Source organism: Lytechinus variegatus, chromosome 8 (genome assembly GCF_018143015.1).
Source record: "Lytechinus variegatus isolate NC3 chromosome 8, Lvar_3.0, whole genome shotgun sequence".
NCBI classification, from domain to species: Eukaryota; Metazoa; Echinodermata; class Echinoidea; order Temnopleuroida; family Toxopneustidae; genus Lytechinus; species Lytechinus variegatus.
In genome coordinates this window covers 31,184,044-31,210,265 of record NC_054747.1, presented here as the reverse complement: position 1 = coordinate 31,210,265, position 26,222 = coordinate 31,184,044, and the positions used below count along the sequence as shown (strand labels likewise).

The window sequence follows — 26,222 nt, the reverse complement described above, 5'->3', positions numbered from 1 at the left end:
AAGTAAGCTTACAAATATGTAGGGTGTTTGTATATTTATATATGAGTTGTTCAATAAATATATGGGCATTTCTTCAACTTATTAAGTTATTTTTCATCATCATCACCACAATCATCATCTTCATCATCATGATCATCACCATCATCATCATAATCATCATAATTATAATCGTCATAATTATAATCATCATCATCATTATCATCATCATCGTATTATCATTAATAATTGCAAAGCGCTTTGAACAGTTGTAGATTGATAAATGCCAATTATTATTAATATTACTGTTGTCATGCACAATCTTCTTCAGGTGATTCTTTGTGAGTCATATCTCTGGGGGCTGGGGCCAAAGAAATATGTTTAACTGAGATGTTATTTGTTCGTTTTGCATATTCTGGTTTAAAATCATGCTTAGATAACTAGCTAGGCGTTTATCGACTTAATAGCAGTCAACTGTATCATCTGTAATTACTACCACTACTATTTCCTCCTCTACTACTACTTCTTCTTCTACTACCACTACTACTACTACTACTACTACTTCTACTGTTATACACTACTACTACTACTACTACTACTACTACTACTACTACTACTACTACTACTACTACTACTACTACTACTACTACTACTACTACTACTACTACTACTACTACTACTACTACTACTACTACTACTACTACTACTACTACTACTACTACTACTACTACTTCTTCTATTACTACTACTACTACTACTATACTACTACTGCTACTACTACTACTGCTACTACTAAAACGTTTCAGTGCTACTGCTCCTTTCTTCCCAACCCCTTTCTCTATCTTTCTCTTGTTCTATATATTTTTCAGCCTCTCTTCCTTTGATCTGTGTGACCATCTCTCACTCATCTTCTCCTTCTCTCTTCAACCTCTTTCTCTAATCGCCATATCTTTCTATCTCACTATTCTTTCACTCTTTCATTCCTTTAACGCAAGGCTCCAAAGAAACCTTTTTTTTCTTGGTGGCCCGCAAAGCAAATTTGGTGGCCTTAAAACAATAGTAAACATTACAATTTATCAAAAATTTGGTTGCCCAACTGGACCACCAAGTGTGAGCTTTTACAGAATTTTGGTGGCCCTACTCTCTGTTTCGGTTGCCCCGGGCCAATGCTAATGTCGAGCCCTGGCCTGCTTTGACGTTCCCCCTTTTCTCCTGGCTCATCTCTTGTCGAAGCTCCAAGGACATGAGAAAATAGGCAAATTTTCACAAAAATAAATGATCTGTAGCTAAATTTGCTTTCTTTATACTACAAAAACAAAATTCTGACATTCAAATCTACATAATTCTCATGGACAAGAGTCTACCATTCAAGTGATCTAATATTCCATAATAAAAAGCAACATTGTTTGGTTCCATGACATTTGCTCTGGCGAGTGGCGACAATTGCTCGGAAACAAATTCCACACATAAATGAAATAACCAACTTCAACCGATGAATTAACACTATAAGCCAGTTTGTAGTTCGTTTCTGCGCATGATCAAAAGATTCTGTGCATGATCAGAGGAAGGTCATTTGTACTAAAATGGCATGGTGGTTAAAAATCTAATGAGATAAGCACCAACTTTGATTTCTTGATTATTCATATATTCTTTTGAAATGTGCTTTTCATTGACATCCAAAAACAACAACAATGCGTCCACAAACGACTGTTACTTCACAGTTTGCCAAGTACATTGTGCAACATGCTATGATATGCATTCAACGTAGGAATGCAACAAATACCTTCATAAAGTGTTCATTGGCTTGCTGTTCTAGTCACCTGGTCTATTCAATTTCTTCATCCTGCTATGTAAGGCATGCTTACGTAATATCTTGCTTTGAAATCTGCCTATCATAATGAAAGAAATGAAAGGTTATTTGACCGAAATTGTTCATGACGTAACTACGAACTGGTTTATTACACCCTGTCCTAGATCTAACAAAAATCCTATTGTGACCCCAAACCTAACCCTTAAAGCCAGGAGCAACTGTCACCAGAGGAAAAGTCGTGTCACCGCAGTTTCCCGCTGTCTAGAGAGGGGGATGGGCAGTGAGGGTATTTCATAATTATTTTACACGTAACTTGGTCCACCTGCTATCAATTTCATTGAAACCCTAACATTTCTTGTTCTTCATTACGAACAATGAATATAAATAGATTATGTAGATGATATATACATCACTGTAAAAGTCAAAAGGGCATATATGGCATGAGTTGAAAATTGAAGATGTACAGATGTTAAAAAATACAATGCATAGACATGTAAACTGGGGGTTGAGCAGAGATTATAACCTTTGCACTTTAACGTTTGTTTATGTGGGGAAGTAAGGACAGAAAGCAGGCAAGTCTAACAGGAAAAGATCAATAGAGATGCCATTAGCGGTAACTATTGAGTTGATATATGAGTTGATCAAAATTCACTGAATTGAATAACATTCAAATGTTAGCATGTATGAATAAAACATATGGTGTGTGCAAAATGATTCTGGTAATAAATGTGTCATAACTGAGTATTCAACAAAACAAGCATGGTTTTCAAGGCTGATGTTGCACTTTATTCTAAGCAATACTAAATTTGGCATCACACATTTTGCATCTGTTTTGGTGATCTTCAGCGCAGCAATTTTTAAAGCTTAGATTTAATGATTTCAGAGAGTTGAGTAAAAGATTTATACAAAAATAGAAAAAGAAAGATTTAGATCTACTACCATGATATGATTACAATAAGCAGTGATATACAATGAAATGCATGCAAAATTCAGGGTCATTATAGATTGAAAAATTCATGCTTAACTTTATTCATCGAGCACTTCATATTTTAGAAGTAGGTATGGGCCAGCCATACTTGCTCTACTTGCAACTTGTAGGATCTCTATATACAGCACCAAGTACTAGTAATAGCTTGAGTAAAATGTGCCTCATAAGGCCACCTTTAATAAAATACGACAATAATTCAATCAAGAAATATTAAGCAGATTTTATACATTGTAACCTTATTTCCATAGGTCTGTGTTGTGAACTCAATTTTATACTCTAGTCTGAAGTTGAGATTGTGACAAAAATCTCTAACAGTGGACGTTTAATTTGTTAGCTCATCTTACGCCCAAATCTCTCATACCTGTTTAGGAGTGACAAATAAGACAGTGGTCATCACCATTAAAGAATGAGGAATAACTACAGTAAACATGGAAATATACATGTACACTGTAAACAAAACTTTTGACAATTTGGGATTCCAATAATTTTCGGACAAAGCGAGACCACGGTCTACGTTAAACTGGGCCCCGTCTCACAAAGAGCTACGATTGATCCAATCAACCACAACTATGGAAAGCCAGCAACGTCAACACCTAATGTTTGTTCAAATTTTTTATAGATATGATGTATACACATCCATTGTTTTCTTGAATGTTCAGTAGGCTTCTCTTTGCTTAGGATTGCAAATTTCCTGTAGATTGGATCATGAACCTATAAGAAAGGATGACTAATGTTCATCTGCTGCAATCATAGTCGCTGTATCCTGGCTAATGAGAATATACAGGTGTTAGGACAATAGCGGCTACCAAGGCGTATCTGATCTTTAACAACGGAAACCTTTTCCTCCTCTTGGCGTTTGTTGGCTGATGTCCTTTATCAAAATGTTCCTTTCAATCATCGTGCTTCAGATTTGAAGCAGCAAAATTGAGAAGATGATTTTGGTGATATAAAGTTTATAATTATCGATTTGCACGCATCTGCACATTAATAATGACATTAATAACGAGAGAGACACGTCCCCTACAAGCTATGTGCCGTGTTTCTCTGGAATATCATGAGGAAATGTTTAAAAATGGTATTATGAATTACAAATAATCGCATAAATTTTCTCAAATAAAAAACACACAGCTAAGATTACTCTTTGCAAACCAGAACTGAACACTGATTTTCCAGGATTTTAGTGATTTGTTATCTTTTGCGCATACAATTTGTGCAACATTAATGTCTAATCACAGAAAGCTTTTGATAACTCATGGCCTAATTGACGGTGACCATGATGGGATCACAGTAGATAAATACGAAGAGAGTGTTATTCAGATGACAATGAGAGTCACATGTTTGTGAATTCATTTACTAACCGATGATTGTCCAGTTCTTATAGGTCCATGATTGGATCAATCATTACTCTTTGTAAGACGTGTCCCTGGATTTCAGAATTGGGGCCTGTATGTATCTATTATTTTGCACTGCTTACATCCCCCCGTTCTTTATGTTGCATCATGTGATATGTATAGTTCTGATTTAACGAGAAAGTCTTTCCACAGATGTCACAAGAAAAGGCTTTCTCGTCTGTATGCAATGCCTTTATGTGAGTGTTGAGGCAATGCTTTGCTGTGAAACTCTTCCCACATTCTAGGCAGGCAAACGGGCGGATGCCTTTATGGCGACGTTCGTGAATGTTGAAATTCCCTTTGTTTGAAAATCCTTTGTTGCATACGGAGCAAAAGAAACGCAAAGGATTCTCCTGGTGCATGCGGCGCTTGTGAGCGCGATAAACACCCTTTTGTCGGAATCCACGGCCACAGATTTCACACTTGAATGGTTTCAATCCATTATGTTCACCTTGGTGGTTGTTGAGGGCGCTCTCCGATGCGAAGGTTCTGGGACAGAGAGTGCAGCGATACATACGATTCTCCTCATGGTATCGCATGTGATCTATAAGCCGGTGCTCCCGAGCAAAAACCTTTTCACAATGAGGGCACTTGAAGAAGTGATCGCCTGTGTGGTGCTCCCTCTCATGTTGCTTGACACAATAACGGTTCTGGAAACGATTTGGACAATACCTACACTTGAAACGACGCTCATAGTAATTGGGAGTTTTACCAAGCATATCTTTGGGTTCTTCAGGGGTCGAAGACACTACTATTGTCTTTTCTGCTTGTGGTCCGTTTTTGGTTGAAGCTTGCTGTGTTTTCTTGTGTTTCTCACAAGGCGTCAGCTTGTCCAAACAGATGCGACAGTAATGACCATGGATGTCACTCATGTGCAGCTGCAGTTCATACTTCCTGTTGTAACTTTTATGACATTCTTTGCACTTGAACTTCACCCCCTCCTTTTCATGCATCTTCATGTGTTTCGCAAGCGTCCAGAAATTGGTTTCCTTCTTGTCACAAACGGTACACACGTGACCCTCGTTAATTTTGTGAAATGACTCGTGCTCCCTGAGCTTGACGATGTTTGAAAAAGACTTCTCACACGTTCCACAACTGAATTCAGCATCTCCCACCTCCTTGCTAGCATTATGGACTGTTGACTCTTTTCGGAATTTGGTCCGAGGTTCGGATGGCTTGTGCTTCCTCTTTTTCCAAATTACTACAGGGAACAGTTCTACTCTTGGTACACGGGCGTGTTCATATCGCATGTGTCTAAGGACTAGTTTGGCCGATGTGAACGAATCCTTGCATAAGTTGCATTGAAATTTCTGTGCATCTGAAACATAAATGAGTAAAAAGGAATCATCATCTTTAAAGTGTGATCTTTAAAGTAATCTTGACATAGTGTACTTCAATGTTACCCGAACATGTCCATATTTAATGCTTATTAATTCATATTCTTGACTGTTTCTTTTCTCACTCTCTCTTCTATCTATCATTCTGCTGGAAGCACTCTTCACAGTGGGTTTGGAACATAATCACACAGATATTAAACAAGTGGAATGCCTCTGGCCGTCTCACCTGCATCACGCAGTTCAATATAGCAGCAGTGCTGACTTTGAAAACTACTCTAACTCGCACAAGATGTTTAGTGATACATGGTTACTCTTATGTCCACTTTTTATGAACTAGACCAATAAACTTACAGAGATATGATGGTTATTCAACAAAAAAACCCAACATGGCCAAAGTTGATTGACCTTACATGACCTTTGACCTTGATCATGTGACCTGAAACTCGCACAGGATGTTCAGTGATACTTGATTACTCTTATGTACAAGTTTCATGAATCAGATCCATAAACTTTCAAAGTTATGATGGTAATTCAACAGATAACCCAATTCGGCCAAAGTTCATTGACCTTTGACCTTGGTCATGTGACCTGAAACGCGCACAGGATGTTCAGTGATACTTGATTACTCTAATGTCCAAGTTTAATGAACTAGATCAATAAACTTTCAAAGTTATGATGGTAATTCAACAGATATCCCCAATTCGGCCAAAGTTCATTGACCCTAAATGACCTTTGACCTTGGTCATGTGATGTGAAACTCATGCAGGATGTTCAGTGATACTTGATTAACCTTATGTCCAAGTTTCATGAACTAGGTCCATATATTTTCTAAGTTATGATGACATTTCAAAAACTTAACCTCAGGTTAAGATTTCGATGTTGATTCCTCCAACATGGTCTAAGTTCATTGACCCTAAATGACCTTTGACCTTGGTCATGTGACATGAAACTCTAATAGGATGTTCAGTAATACTTGATTATCAAACCTTATGGCCAAGTTTCATGAACTAGGTCCATATACTTTCTAAGTTATGATGTCATTTCAAAAACTTAACCTCAGGTTAAGATTTGATGTTGACGCCGCCGCCGCCGCCACCGCCGCCGCCGTCGCCGTCAAAAAAGCGGCGCCTATAGTCTCACTCTGCTATGCAGGTGAGACAAAAAGGATAGTTTCTCAAGGCTTAGTATTTGGTCCGTTATCATTCTTAATATGATTGCCCTTTGGCTTTTACAATTTTAATAACTTGATTACATTATTCACTTTGGAAAAGCACATAATTGAACATAAATTGGTGCTCTCCTGGCATCTGGCAAAGAAATTAACATCATTTTTAATCTCAGAGCCCAGTTGACACTAGTGAATTGAAATACATCGTACCGGTAACATAAATTGAGGAATAGCCTGTAATAAATCTGTGTAAATTAGCACATTTAATGAGTTTCTGTGGAGTTTTGTATCCCTCATCTAGTGCCATGTTGCATATCATTATCATTATAACAAAGCAAACAGAAATGAAATCAGACAAGAGATGGCGAAAAATAAGCATTTTGAAATTACGAACAGATCAGACATCATGCCTTGGCATAAGCTTCTCTGACCCTTCAGGCCAGATGAGCTACGACAAGAGGGTCCCGTCTAACAAAGAGTAATGATTAATCCGATCATACTTAAATATATGGAAATCCAACAATGTCATAATTCTTCCTCCAGGAAATGTTGGCAATGACTTTTCGTTTTAAAATAAGAGCACACTAAATTGTCAAGAAATCGTTGATGTATGAATATACATTATACATGTATCTAGATTTAAAAAAAATAAACATGCATTTTAGTTGTTGACATTGCTGGCTTTCCATAGTTGTGGTTGATTGGATCAATTGCAACCCTTTGTCAGATGAGACCCTGATTTGCATTACTCTGAAAGTGAAGATATCTCTCAGATTAAAGGTTGGATAAAAAAGTCTGAAAATAATCTAATAAGGGGCGATTCCATGCTATAAAAATCAGCCATTTTCACACTTTTCAACCAGCTGTCCAAACAAACGAGGAACTTCAATTTGTTTTGTGGTAATAATAAAGAACTACTGAAGTGACATGTAAAACACGGCATGCAACAAAAATATGCTGTCCATGGGGGAATCAGGAATGAAAATATCATGTGTCATACGGGACATTTCTGAGTCCCATACAACACACGGTATTTTCACCCTAATTCATCCATATGTTAATTTTTTTTGTTCATTATCAGTTTTTCTCATGACTACACACTGTAACTTTATCATTGACAAAATATTAATTGCTCAAGCATTCAGTAAAGAGACTTGAAATATATAATCATAATAATAGCTTCATTTATAAAGCACCTTTTGCCTGAGGATACAAAGCGCTACTATTATTACCCCGGCTTTAGCTCGAGCTACTATCACCGGCACTCAGTGCATGCAAGGAATTAATCCTGCCGGGTACCCATTTACCTCACCTGGGTCGAGTGCAGCACAGTGCGGATAAATTTCTTCCTGAAGGAAAACACGCCATGGTTAGAATTCAAACCCACGACCATTTTCCTACGTATAAAGGCATTTTCTGCAGCCAAATATATGCTGGAAAAACTGAATTCACACTGAGTCCGGAAAATGGTATCCCTGCGAATGTATTTTAACGTACCCTTGTTGAGTCCGAGTTCATTCAATTTAGTATCCACTCCTACACGCTTGGCATACTCTGGGCTGTAGAAGACTTTTAGTTCACTTCCTGGTTCAATGACCTTTGTGCTTTTGAAGTAGATTTCACCATAGAATTGATAGGCTTCCATGTTCTGTTCTTCTTCGCTCTGTGCACATCTCACTTGAGACATCCAGGTGTTGTGTCCATCCAGGTAGAAGAATACTTGACCAGAAACGCAAACCTTGTAAAGAAAAATAGAAAGCAGCAATAGAGATATGATTTAAATCATATTACTGTGAGAATACAAATTATGGACATAAAGGAGATAAATTATGAACACAAAAAAAGGTCTTTCTGGCTTTATTGGCATTTTTTGGTAGTTACTGGTATAACAGGCTGTGTGGTGATTGCTAATTTCAGTGCAGGCTTACCAATAATGCGTATAGCATTCCTATTTACTTGAATAAAGGATAAAAGAGCACTGCTGAATAAATGCCTTGCTCATGGACACACGTGCCGTGGCCGTGGATTACACCGCAGACTTTCATCTGTCTTGTCAGCTGCCCAAGACCACTCGCCCACTGTTTTGGGTAATTTGTTGTATAGCACTGCCCTCTTCCTCCTCCCAGCTGTGTTGGTGAGTCCTGGATATGTCCAATTAGCACATATTGGCCCGAATTCACAAAGGTGGACAGTGGACTCATGAATAAAATAGTGTATCTAACCATGGTAACAGGCATCAATTTGGCGCACTGTGACAATAGCACGCATTAGCATTGAACATCTTTATACATGCGCCCGATACGCGCTAAATGAAGCGTAATTCATACAGGAAAGCTGCATAAACCATGGATTCAACCGTGGTTTTTTTTATCAAAACCACCTTTATGAATTCGGGCCATTATCTCCATAAAAACTAAACATTTATCTCATAAGGAGCCAAGGCTCTCCATAATCACCTCCCATGTTGATTCCTTCATCAATCCTTGCTCTTCACTCATCAACGATCCTGTGTACGGTCCGAATTCAGAACCCTTCTCAAGCCTCCCCTTGGCAAGGACGCCCTCAACCCAACCTTCAGGTGAACATTTAAACATGAGACTCTGCGGTAGTTCTGGGGTTGATGACGATTCCACTTGTGGCCCTTCTGCCTTACTCTGCTTCTTCAACTTGACTTTCTTAGAAGGAGCTGGTGGTGCATTGGGTGTTTCAACTGCTTTAATAGTAAAGAAAAGAAGAGTGCAAACCATGAGTGATGTTGAAATTAACTGGAGGCTTTTTTTGGTCTTGTCAGTTCTTTTCTTCATATTCCCTTCTCCTTCTGTTCCTGTTCTTCTCTTTTTTCTTCTTTGTCTGCTCTTTCCCCCTTTTGACTGGCTATAATTTGAGCTCCTCTCACTAGCTTGCAAAAAATTAACATAGAGGGCAGTCTTAAATTTTCTGATTTTCTCAAAGCAAAAATGAAAAACCAGAAAAAGCAAATCAGGTGTTCAATTTTCTGTTTTGCCAAAGCAAAACTAAAACTTATTTGCAAATACATTTTAATAATTTAAATAAAAAACAAACAGAAGTCCAAAAGGTTGGTAAATATCCAATATGGAGAGAAAAAAATACACAAATAAGCCTTCAATTATTGTCAGCCTTGAACCAAGATGATATATCATTCCCGAGTATTCAACCTTGATTTCTTCTTAAGTTCTTCTCGATGTCATGCGACAGGTCGAAAGCACCTAGACTTTGGTGATGCCATTCTTCAACAGACTTTGTAGATCTTCGATATCATCGACATCCGTCATTCTACGTCATTGGTCTTGAAGGTCAACAGATATCAGTTATTTCAATCAACTTGTCGCCGTTTTCAATGACATCATATGGACTGCATCCATGATTAATCAGGGAAGTTCTTTTATTTAACCCTTAATATTGTCCTGACAAATTATTATATCCCCCTTCCCTTACTGATTTTTTTTTCCCATTCCAAAACTGAAATTCTCAACAGATAAAATCAAAGTTAAAATTTGTTATATCATTTGAAAGTCAACATCATTTATATGTGAAATTATGTTGCAATGATTGCTGAAATTTTCATTGAAAGAAATCTGATTTGGATACGAAATGATATATAATAGTAGTAATAAACAACTTTAGGCCTACACCGGAATGATCGTTGTGCAGTGCAATTACTTATGTGTGCTTTGACTATACATCACAGCTGCTTGGGGTATGTGAGGTTGTTTATGTGATTTGGGGTGATTGGTGACCAAATCTATAGGTAAACAAAAACCAAGGTTTGATCCTGACAGGTTCAAATGTTTGATTTTATATCATTCCTGATCAATACATATTGTTGAATTCTTGAAAAAATTACTTAAATGTCAAGTCTACCCCTAATGAAAGTTGAAATGAATAAAAAAAAAATTCAACAAGCATAGCACTGAAAATGTCATCAAAATCATACATAAAATAAAAAAGTTTTGACATTTCAAAGTTTCTCTAAATTTCACAAAATAATTATTTGCATATCCTGGTTGGTATGCAAATGAGTAGATTAATGATGTAATCCACTCACTATTTCTTTTGTATTTTATTATATGGAATATTTAACTTTTCTTCTCATTGTTCTGTGAAACAAAGTTTTATTCCTCCCTGAACATGTGTTGTATTTTATTGTATAATTCAAACAATAAAACACAAAGAAATAGTGAGTGCCGGACATCATTGACTCTCACATTTACATATCACTGAATTGTGCATATTACACTGTGTTGTGAAAATAGGCAAAACTTTAAACTTTATTTTACATCCGATTCTGATGAAATTTTCAGTGTCATGCTTGTGTGATTTTCCTCTATTCATTCAAATCAACATTTTTCTGGGGTGGACTTGACCTTTAACTTCCTCTGCAAGTCTTTACCTTGTGTTACGTTTCCTTGAAGAGCTCTAGCAAGAAGTGGGGCATACATTGCTGATTGAGCTGTTGATTTGACCTTTTGACCTCTGGGTGGCAGTTCGTTATGAACTTCCTGCATGCTACCAGTACTTGCATTCTGAGGCACTGTATTTGAATCTGTTCACAGAGAAAAATATCAAATACAATAATAACAATAATAATAGTAGCTGGATTTATAAAGCGCATTTGCCTGAGGATCCAAAGCGCTGCTATTATTACCCCGGTTTGAGCTCGAGCTACCATCACTGGCGCTCAGTGCATTCAAGGAATAATCCTGCCGGGTACCCATTCACCTCACCTGGGTTGAGTGCAGCAAACTAAGGATAACTTTCTTGCTGAAGGAAAACAAGCCATGGCTACGATTCAAACCCACAACCCTCTGTTTAAAAGGCGAGAGTCAGAACCACTAGACCACGATGCACCCACTTATCCTGCCAATACTTATCCAAAAATACATTTAGTCAGGCAGCATATGTCATGATTTACCGGCTACTTCGACAAATTGGCTAAGTCTGATTTTTCACTTTTATGTGATTGGTGACATCACAAGGATCAACTTTCAACTTGGTGACAAATTTCTAATGGTCATCTTGACCATGTGAGGGGTCAAAATGGGGTCAATTTTTGGAATTGCCCCGATTGTGTCGAGTTATACATCAAATTGTTTGTCTGGTTATACTGAACAAAAAAGTGTACACAATCATATACTCTTGACCTCCCGTAAAAAAGTTATGACCGGAAATAGCAAAAGGTCAACGAACTTTCGTTACATTGTATATATGGCAAATTACACTGAAGGTGTTAAGAAAGCTATTTTCCGGGGGGTTCTTTCTTTTCTTTTTCATGTTTGTACTTTTTTAATTTTCGATTTTAATAAGTTCACCTTCAGAGGTCCTTATCCAGAAGATATTAGGGTCAAGACAAGGTCAGGGAAAGGTCAAAAGGTTAACATGTAGCTAAAATACACTAAAAGCGACTAGAATCGTAGAAGTCTCATTTTTTATGGGTTCTTTATTTTGAAAAGTCTGTATCTATAACATTAAATAAATTAAGATGCTTATTTAGGAACAAAATAGATTAACAGAGATAGACGTCGAATGCGTTTAGTGTGGTATCATGGTATTGCAGGAATACCTTGAAACAACTTGACAAACCCTTATGCCCTTAAAATCTTATCATCTTCATGATGTAATAAGTGCAACCAGCTCTTTCCGAGTTTCTTTTTTAAGGAAATCAATTTAAGTTCAATTCATTTTCAATTTAGTCTTTGATATGTAAAGAAACATTTCCTTCATTGCTTTGTCAGAATATTTCAATCAACAGAAATTATTGTATTGTAGTAGGGTATAAGTGTAATACTATGTTAATAGAATAAACATCGATTGACCAGTGCCCCAGCTCCTAAGAAAGATGCATAACATTTCATTTGGATTAACTTAAGAATAATATGAGGTTTGGATTGAGGATGATATTATAAGTTGGGCTCCAATTGCTCCTTAATTAATTCAAAATGTGTGACGGTTATATTATTTCTGACAAAGAGGCAACATCATGCAGGCATGCGTATTGTAGAAGTGTATGTCAATTATGCTGATGTGATATATTCTGACCATTACTCGATCTCTGGAGCCAAGAAGGACTACACAATTCTGGTGTTGTGCTGTTCTGAGCTAATCATCGGGGCCGCTTTTGCATATTGTAAAGAGAAATTTATAGATTTCGTGCATACTTTTGGTCAATTATTATGTATCTTTCAGTAAAAAAAAAATGCAAGTTTTCACAATTTCTGGGGGCCGCTGCCACCTCCGCCCGCTGCGGCATGGCCGTGGTTTACTTCAATGAAATTTGATGTGATTATTATTTCTGGCAACATCCAGGTAGTTCACAAAGTAGGAGAAAAAAAACGACAAAAGAACAATCAGCATGTATGCATATCACTATTGTGAGAACAGGTATTAAAGGGAAAGTTCACCCTGACAAAAACTTTATTGTAAAAATAGCAGAAAAAATAATAAAAATATTGCCGAAGGTTTGAGAAAAATTCATCAAATAATTAAAAAGTTATTAGAATTTCAATTATTTGATTTGTGACGTCATATGCGAGCAGCATTCCTACATAGCGAATGGTAAAAAATCAATGAAATGTCATTTTCTAAGAAAATTGAAAATGGTTTTCACTGTACCTTTTGTATATCAATAGACAAATCATTTCACACCCAATCATGAATAGAAAACAAAATTAAGTCATCAGGAACCATGCAAAAATTTGAAATTCATACATTTTATATTACATAACACATAGGGCAGCTGCTCGTTTATGACATCACAAATCCAAAACTTTGAACTCTTATAACTTTCTTACTCTTTAACGGATTTTCCTCAAACCTTCACCAATATTTTTTCTGCTATTTTTGCAACAAAATTTTCTTCAGGGTTAACCTTCCCTTTAAGTTTAGATTCACGTTGTTTGCTCTGGAAAAAAAACTTGATAAACACTTGATAAAATAGTAGGCCTAAAAGCCGTGTCAATCAGAAATATTGTGCAGTCCTTTTTGGCTCCAGAAATGGTCAGAATATATCACATCAGCATAATGGACACTAACGACTACAATGAGCATGCCTGAAAAACGTTGCCTCTTTGTTCAAAATAATATAACTGTCACTCGTTCCAATTAATCAAGGAACAATTGGAGCCCAACTTATCATATCATCCTCAATCCTAACCTCACTATCTTATTCGTAAGTTAAGTCAAATAAGATGTTGGGCATCTTTCTTTGGAGTTGGGAGCACTGATCAATCGATGTGTTTATTAGCATAGTATTACACATATACCCCAGTACATTACAATATTTTCTGTGATTAAAATATTCTGTACAAAGCAAATGGATGAAATGTTTTTTTACATATCAAAGACCGGTAAATTGGAAATAAAAAGAACTTGAATTGAGGTCCTAAATCAAGTAACTCGAAAAGAGCTGGTTGCACTTATAATGTCATGAAGATGATACGAGTTTTATAGGTTTTGTCAAGTCGTTTTAAGGTGTTCCTGCAATAAACCATGATACCACTCTCAAACTATTCGATGTCTATCACTGTTTACATGTATCTATTTTGTTCCTAAATGAGCACATTTTACCCCCTTTTTATCTAATGGATAATGTCTTCTTAGAGACTTTTCAAAATGAAGAACCTACTTCTAAATTCAAACCGCTTTTATAGTGTATTTTGGCTACCAATGAAAGTTTGTTGACCTCTTGACCTTTCCCTGACCTTGTCTTGACCCTTAATATCTTCTGGATAACGACTTCTGAAGATGAACTTATTAAAATAAAAAATGAAAAAGTACACACATGCAAAACAGAAAAAAAAGAAAATATTAGCTTTTTATCACCTTCAGTGTAATTTGCCATATAATATACAATGTAACAAAAGTTTGTTGACCTCTTGACATTTCCGGGCATAACTTTTTAATGGGAGGTCAAGAGTATATGGTTGTGTACACTTTTTTGTTCAGTATAACCAGACAAACAATTTGATGTATGACTCAACACAATCGGGGCAATTCCAAAAATTGACCCCTATTGACCCAATTTTGACCCCTCACATGGTCAAGATGACCATTAGAAATTTGTCACCAAGTTGGAAGTTGTTCCTTATGATGTCACCAATCACATAAAAGTGAAAAATCAGACTTAGCCAATTTTTCGAAGTAGATGACATATGCTGCCTGACTAATTGATTAGATTCCTGTGATATGAAATAAAAAACAGGGCTCGAATTAAGAATTTAAAGGGGCAAGGCCATTTTTAAAAGGGCACTTAAGGGAAAGGGCAGGCAGTTTTCACTTTATGGGACATCCAAGGCCACCAAAAAAAGGGCATCAATAATAAATGCACTTTTCAATGGGGCACATGCACTGGATTACCGCAGGGCTTCAAGGCCACAGCAAAAAAAGGGCAGTTATTTTGGCCTTAAGTCTACAAATATTTGAAAGGGCATCAAGGCCATTTCTGAGGGCATCTAAGGCCATGGCCTTGGATGGCCTTGGATTAATTCAAGCCCTGAAAAAACATTTCTTTATAACTTAATAAGAAGCATTCATTGTATGAAGTTACCCTAAAATTATGAAAATTCAAAACCAATTCCAATGAAGAATGCATTGGGCAGATGATAAAACATGGGAAGTTTGTTTTTGGTTTATTTAGCAGCATCACTTCAAAAATTTTGAATTATTGATTACACCTTCTTACTCTTAAAATATAGATTGATTTAATACTTTGTTCGGAAATTTACTTCACAAATGAGAACGTACATGTACAATTAAGCCACAATTGTTCAACAGCAAACATTATTTCTGCTACAATGTGGTTCATATTATGAATGTGAATGAAAGTGCCCTGGATAATCATGAACATCATTAATTTTTTAATGATGGGTTTAATCTATCAACAATAAATGAAAAACACAAAGAAAATATAAATGAAGTCCTCGTTACCATGATATATCGAGGTCAACATTGAAAGCCCAGGGCCAGTGTGTGGAGCAGGGAATGGTCGAAGAGGTTGATCTACGGCAAACTCAGGTTGATGTTGTGAGGTTGGGTGGTATGGCAGATCCATTGGGTAGGTAGCAACATGTTGCTGGGAATGTTCTTCCTGTTGGTTTGCTCCTGGGCAGTAGAAACCCGGTGGGAAATTACCATCCATGGTTCAAGAAGCTGTGTGTACAGTACTGTAGATATAAAGAATATGGTCGAACTGCTGTCTTGCATTGCAGAAATTGAAAAAGAATGTCACAACCAAACTCTTTATGATTATTCCATCTAGACTTTAGGTGGACTGACTCGTAAGAGCAACCTGGGGAGTGTTTCATCAACATTTTAGTCCGACAAGTTGTCAGATCTGACATCTTTCTCTGACTCTGATTGGCTGTGAGGCACTGTTACTATGGTAACTGTCAGATAAAATGGGACTTGTCGGATAAAACATCCGACAAGTCCTTTCATGAAACACTCCCCTGGAGTAACAATTGGAGACTTGATGTGCATATAATTTCCAAGAGGATAAATGAAACAACATTTCCACCCAAAATTTTATCTCACTGAAGTCAGCCCATTGTATTGTGTATGGACGACAAAACATCCTTTACTAAAGGTCAAGCCCATCCCAGAAAAATCTTGATTTAAAAATAGAGAAAAATCAAACTAGCATAATGCTGAAAATTTCATCAAAATCGGATGACTTTTCAAAGTTTTGCTTATTTTTTTACAAAATAGTTATGCATAACTCAGTGACATGCAAAGGAGACAGTTGAGATGATGTCCACAAATTCTTTCGTTTTTATTGTTTTTAATTATGAATTATTTCATATTTTACAGATTTGACAACAAGGGCCATCTTGGCTGAACTATATAGTACCTCGTAGTAATGCTAATTCCACATGTTCAGTAGGGAATTGTTTCATCTGACAACGAGGACTAAAATTAGAATGTTTCGTATTTCATACAATAAACTACAAAAGAAATAGTGAGTGGATGACATCATCTATCACCTCATTTGCATAACGACCAGGATGTGCTGTTTTTGTGAAGTTAGGCAAAACTTTAAAGTGTCATAACTTCTTATTTTACATCCAATGTTGATGAAATTTTCAGTGCTTTGCTCATTGGATTTTTCTCTTGTAATACAAATCAACTTTCCATGGACTTGTCCTTTATTATGTAAACAAAAATAGAACGTCTCTTTAAGTTTAACGGTGAAAAGGGACAATTTTTCATGAGGAATCTGCTTTTCACATTCCTATTTTCCTCCAAAGTATTCCTTTTGCAATAAATTTTATGTAAACAAAGAAAAATTATCTCCCAAACTGGAGACTGTCTAGAGCTTTCCCTTTTGGAGAGCATTTTTTTATACAAAATTCTGTGATATTGGCGATATTCTCAGATCTCCCACACATAAGACTAGACCAAAAGCTTTGGTCTCTGTTATATTAGTTGTTCCACTGATCTCTGTTGGCTTCACTCACCAAATACAGAGACTGAAGTTCTAACTCGATCTGTACAGGGACTCAATAACCATATCTTTAGGTATTATAAGTTCGGATAAACCAGTGAGTGGGAGTTGCATGACAGCCGAAGTAAGTCGCTGTGTTTTTTTCTTTTAGGTTAATTTTTTTCCCGTTTTGATGCACTTCAGGCCAAAACTGAATAGTAGTCTTGATTTTGGTCCAGTTCTTTTTATATATTTTAATGAAATAAAGACAAAAATCGATGGGGGGGAGATTTTGTATTGTTAATCCCCTAATGGTGGCTGCACAATCGCGAGCCATCTGTGTACGAGGAGAAATGAAAAAAAAAATGTTAAAAAACTCCTCGAAACAGACTGCTGCCAGCTGTCTAACGTAAGATAGTCTCCTATCATCAGGAGTGGGCTATACATGGGGCAAAAATACTTTTTTTGGTAATTTCAATATGACAACAGTTTTTTTTTTATTCCTTGTAATGTATCTCAACATGAAATGACAATATTTTTTGTCTCGGGTCCGAGGAATAAAAGCAATATAGCTCTATGAAGCTGCTTGCTATTCTTGACCTCGAACCATCTTATATCCAAGAACCCCAGGACGATAAAACCTACTTTTTGACTGAAAAAAGGCTATAAAAATTGGAAAATTAAGGTATACTTAAGTTTTAACGTTACAAATAATGGTTTAAAAGTACCAATTATAGGAAAAACAAATTGCCTGCCCCCAAAACATGAATAGACACCAAAACCAGAGAAAAAGACCACCAAATATTTTTTATAAGTTGTGGCCAAAACTGTGATTTTGGGGGGGTTTTGGCGGCCATTTTGGATTTTAGCCCAGCGCACTTTTTTCTCGGACCTAAGAAAAAAATATTGTCATTTCATGTTGAGATATGGTAAAAGGAACACAAAAAAACTGTTCCCGCAGTAAAACGAAAAATCACCCATTTATAGCCCACTCCTACTATTATTGGCTGTGCACCTCTCTAATTTAATGGTGTCAGTACTCAGCACCCCTTTCCCCATAGATGCTGAGTGAAGACATGAAGTTAAAGGCGGCAGCACACCTTACGATTGGTCTGCGACTCAATTTTGGAATTAAACGTAGTAGAATATGATGCTAATATTGAGACTTGTCATATCTTACTATAAAAAGTAATGTTCGATATCATCGTACAAATCCCTATGTTCATATAGATCTGTGACAATGCTATCATCCTTAGAATAAAAGCAAATATCCAGTCCTAATGATGTCATAGCAGTCGTATGATTGGCTACGATTTGAAACTAATTTGGCTTTTACTCCAAAATAAAGGCTTGCAATCTTCCAAAATGGTTATACCGGTATGGTTGGAAGTACCCCTTATCGACCACCTAATCTTCTAAGCATCGTATCTGCGAAAATATTCATCAATTTTACCCAGTTTTCGTCTCATTTGTGCAGAAAATTGAGCAGATCAGATTTCCATATTTCGCTCGGCGACTCCGATTTTATCCGCGTATATATCGACGAACAACGAATACGACGATTTTACATTTGCTCATTTGCACCCATCTTTTGAAACCGACCAACCCTGGTATACTAAGTTTACAGCCGATTCTTGATTTTTACTCTTCCAAATCAGTTCTATGATGTCAACATGCTAAATGATTGTCTCACTACTTCCACTGCAAGCTCCGGCACATGAATTCAAGATTGACGACGGATATTTGTTCTAAAACCGTTTCCTATCGGATTTCTTATTTTTTTCAGCGGGGTTTAGGTCTGGTCAATACGGTTTTGAATTCTACTAAATTTTTACTTTTTGTTGCTTTTTTTTCTCGTAAAATCGATTCCATTTCTATGGACACTGCGCCTACTCTCCTGCGCGTATCGTTACGCAATAATTTTAACGCGCGCCAGGTGGTCGGTTTCAAAAGAGGAGGTCAATATGTGGTAGTCTCACCATACTAGTATTCTTTCAATTAATATTAACCTCAAATAAAATGATATATTTTCAGAACATGAGCAAAATGCCATTTGTTCCAAAATCGGATCGCGAACACTCGTAAGGTGTGCGGTGGCCTTTTTTTTAGGATTAACTTGATAACTTCACATATTCACTCAGTGTCTTCTTAAGCAAAACGAGTTTCAGCAAGGCCACATTATTTTATAATGAGCTAGGCCTACTAAAAAAATCCATTGTGACTTGTCAATATAATCATAAATTATGATTATGAGACATAATTGTGTCTTTGACTGTCTTAAGTTCAGTTCTAACCAAGGGAACTCGCTCAGGACCTTACGTGTTGACCATACTCACCTGACTAGCGTGAAGTATGGTCAAAATAATTCTCCGAATAAATAGTTAAAACAGAAATCAAGCACTTACCATGATTATATGGATGAAGGTCTAACGAGTGGCAGTTTCCTGACATCTGGGCACAAACTGGAACCTCAAAAAAACCACGAAAAGTTCTCTCCTTGTTCTAGCCCAGTCTCGATCGGCCACTTTGTTACGATTCATAACAAAAATGGCCGATCAAAACGGGGTAGTAGGAGGGTCATTCTCAGAAAAATGCACCAATTGATGGGGGGAAAAATCGTAAAAATGAAGTCTACAGAATGGGTTGAAAGGTGCATATTGTGAAAGTACAATGTATGAGAAAGTGGAAACAGAAAAGGGGCAAGTCGCTGTTGCGTCAATTTGAAGTACTGACCGGATTAACTCGAGCACTGTATATCAACGTTACGGAGGTTAATCGTTAGCATTGCCCACTTATGTTACTCGATTAAATCACTTTTGATATGATTGGAATTGAAATGCACACAATTTAGTTTCAGTGTGGTATCAACAATTTTATTTCTGAAGCCAAAATGTTTGAAAGATGGAAAAATATTCAATATTGTTTTTCAGAACTAGGATTTTACCAAATAACATATAACAAAAAGTACCATAAAAATCATTGCACATCTTTCGTTCAGTATAATGTTCATAATTTGAATGAGTGAACCTTAAAATAAGTTTCATCCATAACCTGAGATCCTAAGCAATGCATGACCAATGCTGGGAATCCAAAGATAGTCTACCATTAAATTCTCTCGATGGCATTTAACTCTGTCAATCTTCGTTACGGAAGTTAAAATTAAGTTACAAGTTGCAATACTTATTTTGTTAGCTTAGGAACATCCATATCAAGGTATTCGTATATCATTTTTTTAAAGATTAATGTGGAACGCATTTCTTAATTTTCCCACCCCCCCCCAAATAAAAAATGTTAAAAATAGAACAGGAAACGGACAACTGTCATTTTTGTTGTCGTTCTTGGTCACAGTTAAAATGAGAAAACCGAATAACCGGGCCACAGAATTGTAGTTCATCTTAGAAGTTTCTGGCCTCAAGTAATCCTAAGCAAGATCCTAAGAAATGCATGACCAATTCTGGGAATCCCAAGATACTTTACCATCAAATCATCGAGTGGCCTTTACCCTTGTCAATCTTCGTTACGGAAGTTAAATCAAGTTACAAATTGCAATATTTATTGTTAGCTTAGGAAAATCCATATTCAGGTGTTCGTATTACCTTAAATAAAGATAAATGTGGCGCGCATAGCTTAATTTGCCACCCCCTAAAAATGTGAAAACATAACATGAAACGGAAACTGTAATTTTATTGTCGTTCTTGTTCAAAGTTGGAATGAGAAAACCGAATAACAGGGCCACAGAATTGCAGTTCATCTTAAAAGTTTCTGGCAATAAACAAAATATAAAAATCGTAGTCCCGTAACCAGGATGAGTTCTCTGGGTTACGAGGAATCCCGCCGCTTGCCAATAGCCAAAAAGATAGAGAGAGAGAAAAAAAACGTTTAAAAGGACATGGGGAAACGAATAATAATAAAGTGACGTGAATGAAACAAGAGGCTAAAATATCAGAAATACATAAATTATTAATGGAATCTATATGATCTAATCGCGATTTTCGTTTCATTATTTTGTTTCATTGAGATACCCAATTACGCATCCTGTTACAAAAATGATTTACAAAAATGATGAATAGCCAAAATGTTTGATTATCGAAATACGTATTTCATTAATAAATTCCAACAAACCTTGAGTGTTTGAATACCCCTTTCTACGTTTTCATGTAGGTAGACCTATATCAAATATTTCAGCTCTTTTCATGCGCATTAAAGGGGTCATCCAGGCTCAAAAAATATGTTCTGAACAGATAATAATCTGAAAAAATAAAATACTGCAAATATGATCAAAATCGAACAAGGAATAACGAAGTTATGCCATTTTAAAGATTTGCATTATTTTAGGGGAACAGTTTGGTCTATGCATATCTTCATGAATATTAAAAGAGTTGATTGATGGTGTACATACATGTAACCCCACTTGTTCTTTTGTATTCTATTGCATGAAATTATTTTTTTATTCAATTTATATCCTCTTTATTTGAAAGTGTGCTTAAAATGCCTGTATTTTATATTGGAATGACACATTTTCAGCTTTGCACTCGCTGCGCATCAGTTCCTTAGCAAGACATATCCATGCAAAGAGTTAATAGAATGTCCCGTTTTGGGTTCTAAACTTCAAAAAGCGCGCGTTTTACTTTTTCAATAATTGTTTATTGGATATATATCTTGTTCTCAAATTAAAACGTCCAAAAATGATTGTTTTCAGATCAAAACTTAACAAATTTACAGTCGCATCAATTAAGATACCCATCCTTGTAATTGGTACAAACACTGTTTAGAATGTCAAGGTTTGAGTTGGAATACTAAAAAAAAATCAGCTGGCACTTTGTACTCACATTAATAGTTTATTCAGATATCCTCCTGATCATTTTTACAAAAAAATGCTTAGAATCTCAAGTTTTCAGGTAAGACTATATACAAGTTTTAGCTCGCGCTTTGCGCTCACATTTTTGATCGGTGAAATAACCCTCCTCATCATTGCTCATGAGTCATTGCAAATAGTTTTCCGTTCTGTTTCCTTGTCCATGAAAGTTTTATTGTTTCTCCTTATTCCCTTTCTTTCCACCGTTTCTGCCGACTTCAGCATTAGACAAAGCCATGTCACATGTTCTGGAACTAGAATCGTACTATCAATCTCAGCAAAGTACATCAAAGAAGTGTATTAACTTCCGTAACAATAATTGTTACGGAAGTTAATGCGCTTTATATAGCAAAGGAAGTTAAAATTGTTAAGTTCTAAAGAAGATGCCAATATTCCAAACTTGTAGTATGAATTATTTAAAATTCCAAAAGCATTAAATATCGTATATAATTCGCGGGAAATTGTTTTCGCTGGCAATTTTCCCTCTTTACAAAGTGATGTCGAAAATAAGGTGTGTAATAATAATTTTACAAGGATGAATAGCTATCATTTTTATGGGTGAGTAGGTGGAGGGTACCTTATATGATTTATATCTGTATGATCCGGAGTGATTCGTTATAGCACAAATTTGTAGCATATTCGAGAAAAAATGTTACGGAAGTTAATGCGTTACGGAAGTTAATGTCTTTATGCTTTAAGGTCCAACGTGGTCCTTATGTAGCAGCCCTAACTTTGCAAACTGTATTTATTATGAAAGGTGTCTCTTATTCTATATAATGCTGAATTCTCAACAGAACTGCTAAAGTGCATATCTTCTCAAGGTGCGTTACGGATGTTAAATCTGTTTTGTCATACATTTCATTTTGTAAGAATAGTCCTTTATTTTCGTGTAAAACAGGAAACACATATGATAATTCCCTATCAATTATTTATTATTGATTATCACTCTACTTGCAGACACATTATCATGTAATATAATTCAGTTTGAAAGGGAGAAAAAACTTGTGGCAGTATTCGTTACGGAGGTTAAAATAAATTTGGGACAAAGTTAAAAGTGAAATTAATCACAAAGTGATCATCAAATACTAGGATAAGCAGTAGAGGCGCATGGCCAATATTGGAGACTGTCTCCAATGTGGGAGATTATCTCCAATATCAGAGACTTTTGTGAAGAATTTGGGTATCCAATTTCAGAGACAGTCTCCAGTTTTGGAGACCAATTTCCTTTGTTTACATTTGCGGCAAAAGGATTACCTTGGCGGCAAATAAGAATGTGATAAGCAGATTCCTCATGAAAAATTACCCCTTTTCACCGTCTACTTTAAAAATTCACCGTCTACTTTTGTTTTGATAAGGATTTTTGTTGTCAATCACACACAAAACAAATGGGCTTCTGACCTCAGTGAGACAAAATTTTGGGTGGAAAAAATCATGCTTTTGTTGGTGTTGTTTCTTTTGTCCTTTTGCAAAGCAAGTCTCCAATGTGGGAGATTGTCTCCCCTATTGGAGAGAGTCTCCCATATTGGCCGTGCGCCTCTACTGATAAGGGCAGTATGTCAGACGTTTACACCATGCTGCCCTCACCAGACATCAATGTAGGTAAGAAATACAGAGTACTTATAAAAGAGAATGATAGTAAAATCTAAAACTGACTCGAGACAGTGTCTATTCTAACAAAAAGCAAAAATAAAAGGTTTTTGTAATAAAATCAGAGCTTTATAAGTCACTGGTCGCATATGCTTTGTGAAACTAGTCTATTATTGTCATTTTCTTGATAAAAATTTTGTAGAAAATGTTCAGGGTTGTGAAGCTAGCGGTCATAAGATAGTCGAGACACGGTTTTTGTGAATTGTATCATTTTTTTGAGATTGACCCAGGAGAGAACTTTTGACTCAGCTATTCACATCACACTCACTCACTCAGCTCAGCCAGGCACTTCATTGACACTGACAGTGACAGTGCAGTGCAGTGACACTCACATCTTTGATTGCAAGTTCCGCAGTGCAGTCATCACACACACGAACAATAGACAAAACGCACGTCATAAAACTACAAAACAACAAGAAAAGTAGGCCCTAACTGTTAAAAAATACGTGGAAATTAATACAGCTAGATATTTAGAGTATCATACCGACTAAAATGGTGTTCTTTCGACAGTAAAACCTGAAAAATTAACTCGAAAATTCAGGAGAGTCGGCTCGCTGCGATCCAATTCGTGGTATTGTATTAGTTCAAACAAAAAATGAAATAATCTAGAGACCCAAGGACCAATAAACAAGCAAGAAACAGATTTTGTCAGTTTATGGGGGCAGTGGTGGGTTTAGATAGGGGCACATCCGGACCGTGCCCCCCCCCCCCCTTCGAGAGGCATCCAAAATAATTTGAGCGGAATATGTAATGCATATTGTCGGGACGCAAGTAAGGAGTCCCCTTTTGGGGGGCTTAATTTAAAAAAAAAATCCTAGAAGAAAAAAAAAGATGGAAAGATCGAGAGGAGTGAAATATAATATTTTCTCTCAAAATTAGCCAAAATCTATCACTAAATTGGATTTCGATTTGTAATAAAGATGTTACAACTTTGGCTCGATCGCTTGCTACTTATCTATCAAAACTTTTTGTTAGGCCCTCGGACTACGTACGCCTCGATCTGGGGAGCTTTATAGGGGTTAAAAAGTCAAGATGATACACACACAGAAGGGTAATTTTTCACGTCACTGCAACAAATACTTCTCTATACGATTGAATGAAAAATCTGATCGATAGGAAAGTAAAATTGTTTAGTAAGCATATGCCCTTAATTGCAGTGTGTCATATATTCCGGCAGGGTGCTACATAACTTATTAAAAGCACTTGCCCAGTTAGGCAAGTAAATTTTTAAATAGTTGAAATATACTTGCCCAAAAGTCTATTTCACTTGCCCGAAAAAATCCTTGAAAAAATAGTTTTACCTCTTTAAAAAAAGTTTTGCAGTTTTATAAACCATTGACCTTTTCTCTTTTGACATGATCCGATCTACCTTTTGATTGCATTTCTTTTTCCAAATTGATTTTATCTTGCCTGCCATGACTAAATTTAGGGTCAATATCATAACGACCCTTATTTTGGTCATTCTACTGAAAGAATTTCGCTTGCCTGATTCGGGCAAGTAGTTTTGGTCTTTACTTCAAAACACTTGCCCGATCCTAACTTTTACTTGCCCCGGGCAATCGGGCAAGTGCTTATATATATATGTAGCACCCTTTTCTGGGGTCATATTCTTAATGATAATGGTCCGTGATCTTGGACATTATTTTTGTAAGTATTAAAAGAAAAGTAGAAAGGTGTGTATGTGCAATATCTGTTTATTTTGATAGCCCATACACAGTTAAAACCCTAACCCGGGTAAAATGCTGTTTAAAAGTTGGACACGTAATTGTTTTCTAATCCTTTAATAGTTGGTTAAACAGTATTTTAAGAAACAATATTAAAAATTAAACTTTTTTTATTCAAATTGTTAACTAGTAAACAACGTTGTATAAAAATGTAGTGATCCATCAGAATTCAGGTAGGCCTGAAAAAGGGGGAAGGTATGTTCAATAAATATGTATATTTTTCAAATTTCAATTTCAAAGTTAATTTTGTCATCACCACAAACATCATCATCATTATCATCATTATTCTTACTGTTATCATCATCACGTACAACTCCTTCATGTGACCCTGCCCAAACAATAATGCTTAGATTCAGGCTATTATTGAACATGTATCATCTACCACCATCACCACCACCACTACTACTACTACTACTACTACTACTACTACTACTACTACTACTACTACTACTACTACTACTACTACTACTACTACTACTACTACTACTACTACTACTACTACTACTACTACTACTACTACTACTACTACTACTACTACTACTACTACTACTACTACTACTACTACTACTACTACTACTACTACTACTACTACTACTACTACTACTACTACTACTACTACTACTACTACTACTACTACTACTACTACTACTACTACTACTACTACTACTATTACTACTACTACTACTACTACTACCACCACCACCACCACCAGTACTACTACTACTACTACTACTACCACTACCACTACTACTACTACTACTACTACTACTACTACTACTACTACTACTATATACTACTACTACTACTACTACTACTACTACTACTACTACTACTACTACTACTACTACTACTACTGCTACTACTGCTACTACTGCTGCTACTACTACT

The 26,222-nt window shown here is 36.2% G+C and overlaps 1 protein-coding gene across 3 annotated transcripts; it reads right to left on the bottom strand.

Annotated features, from left to right (window-relative positions):
• Positions 1-3,264: 3,264 nt before the first annotated feature.
• On the bottom strand, positions 3,265-24,198 carry LOC121420340 (histone-lysine N-methyltransferase PRDM9-like). Of its 3 annotated transcripts, none has more exons than XM_041614933.1 (6): positions 24,095-24,198; positions 15,614-15,849; positions 11,082-11,234; positions 9,127-9,383; positions 8,168-8,408; positions 3,265-5,483 (listed from the first exon to the last, which is right to left on the bottom strand). In XM_041614933.1, exons 2-6 carry the CDS (start codon positions 15,822-15,824, stop codon positions 4,231-4,233), a joined length of 2,115 nt encoding a protein of 704 aa, XP_041470867.1. In that variant the 5' UTR covers positions 15,825-15,849; positions 24,095-24,198; the 3' UTR covers positions 3,265-4,230. The 3 variants fall into 3 exon arrangements, with proteins under 3 accessions (XP_041470867.1, XP_041470866.1, XP_041470869.1); XM_041614932.1 differs by having other exon boundaries at positions 15,614-15,835; XM_041614935.1 differs by having other exon boundaries at positions 9,127-9,380; positions 15,614-15,835.
• Between the last annotated feature and the right edge of the window lie 2,024 nt (positions 24,199-26,222).

Coding starts and splice junctions, on each gene's coding strand:
- LOC121420340 (XM_041614933.1), bottom strand. CDS start 15,824: ATGGATGGTAATTTCCCACCGGGTTTCTACTGCCCAGGAGCAAACCAA. Junction 8,409..9,126: donor TGAAGGAATCAACATGGGAG/GTGATTATGGAG, acceptor TTTCTTTACAAG/GTTTGCGTTTCTGGTCAAGT. Junction 5,484..8,167: donor TGAACTCGGACTCAACAAGG/GTACGTTAAAAT, acceptor TTTATGTTTCAG/ATGCACAGAAATTTCAATGC.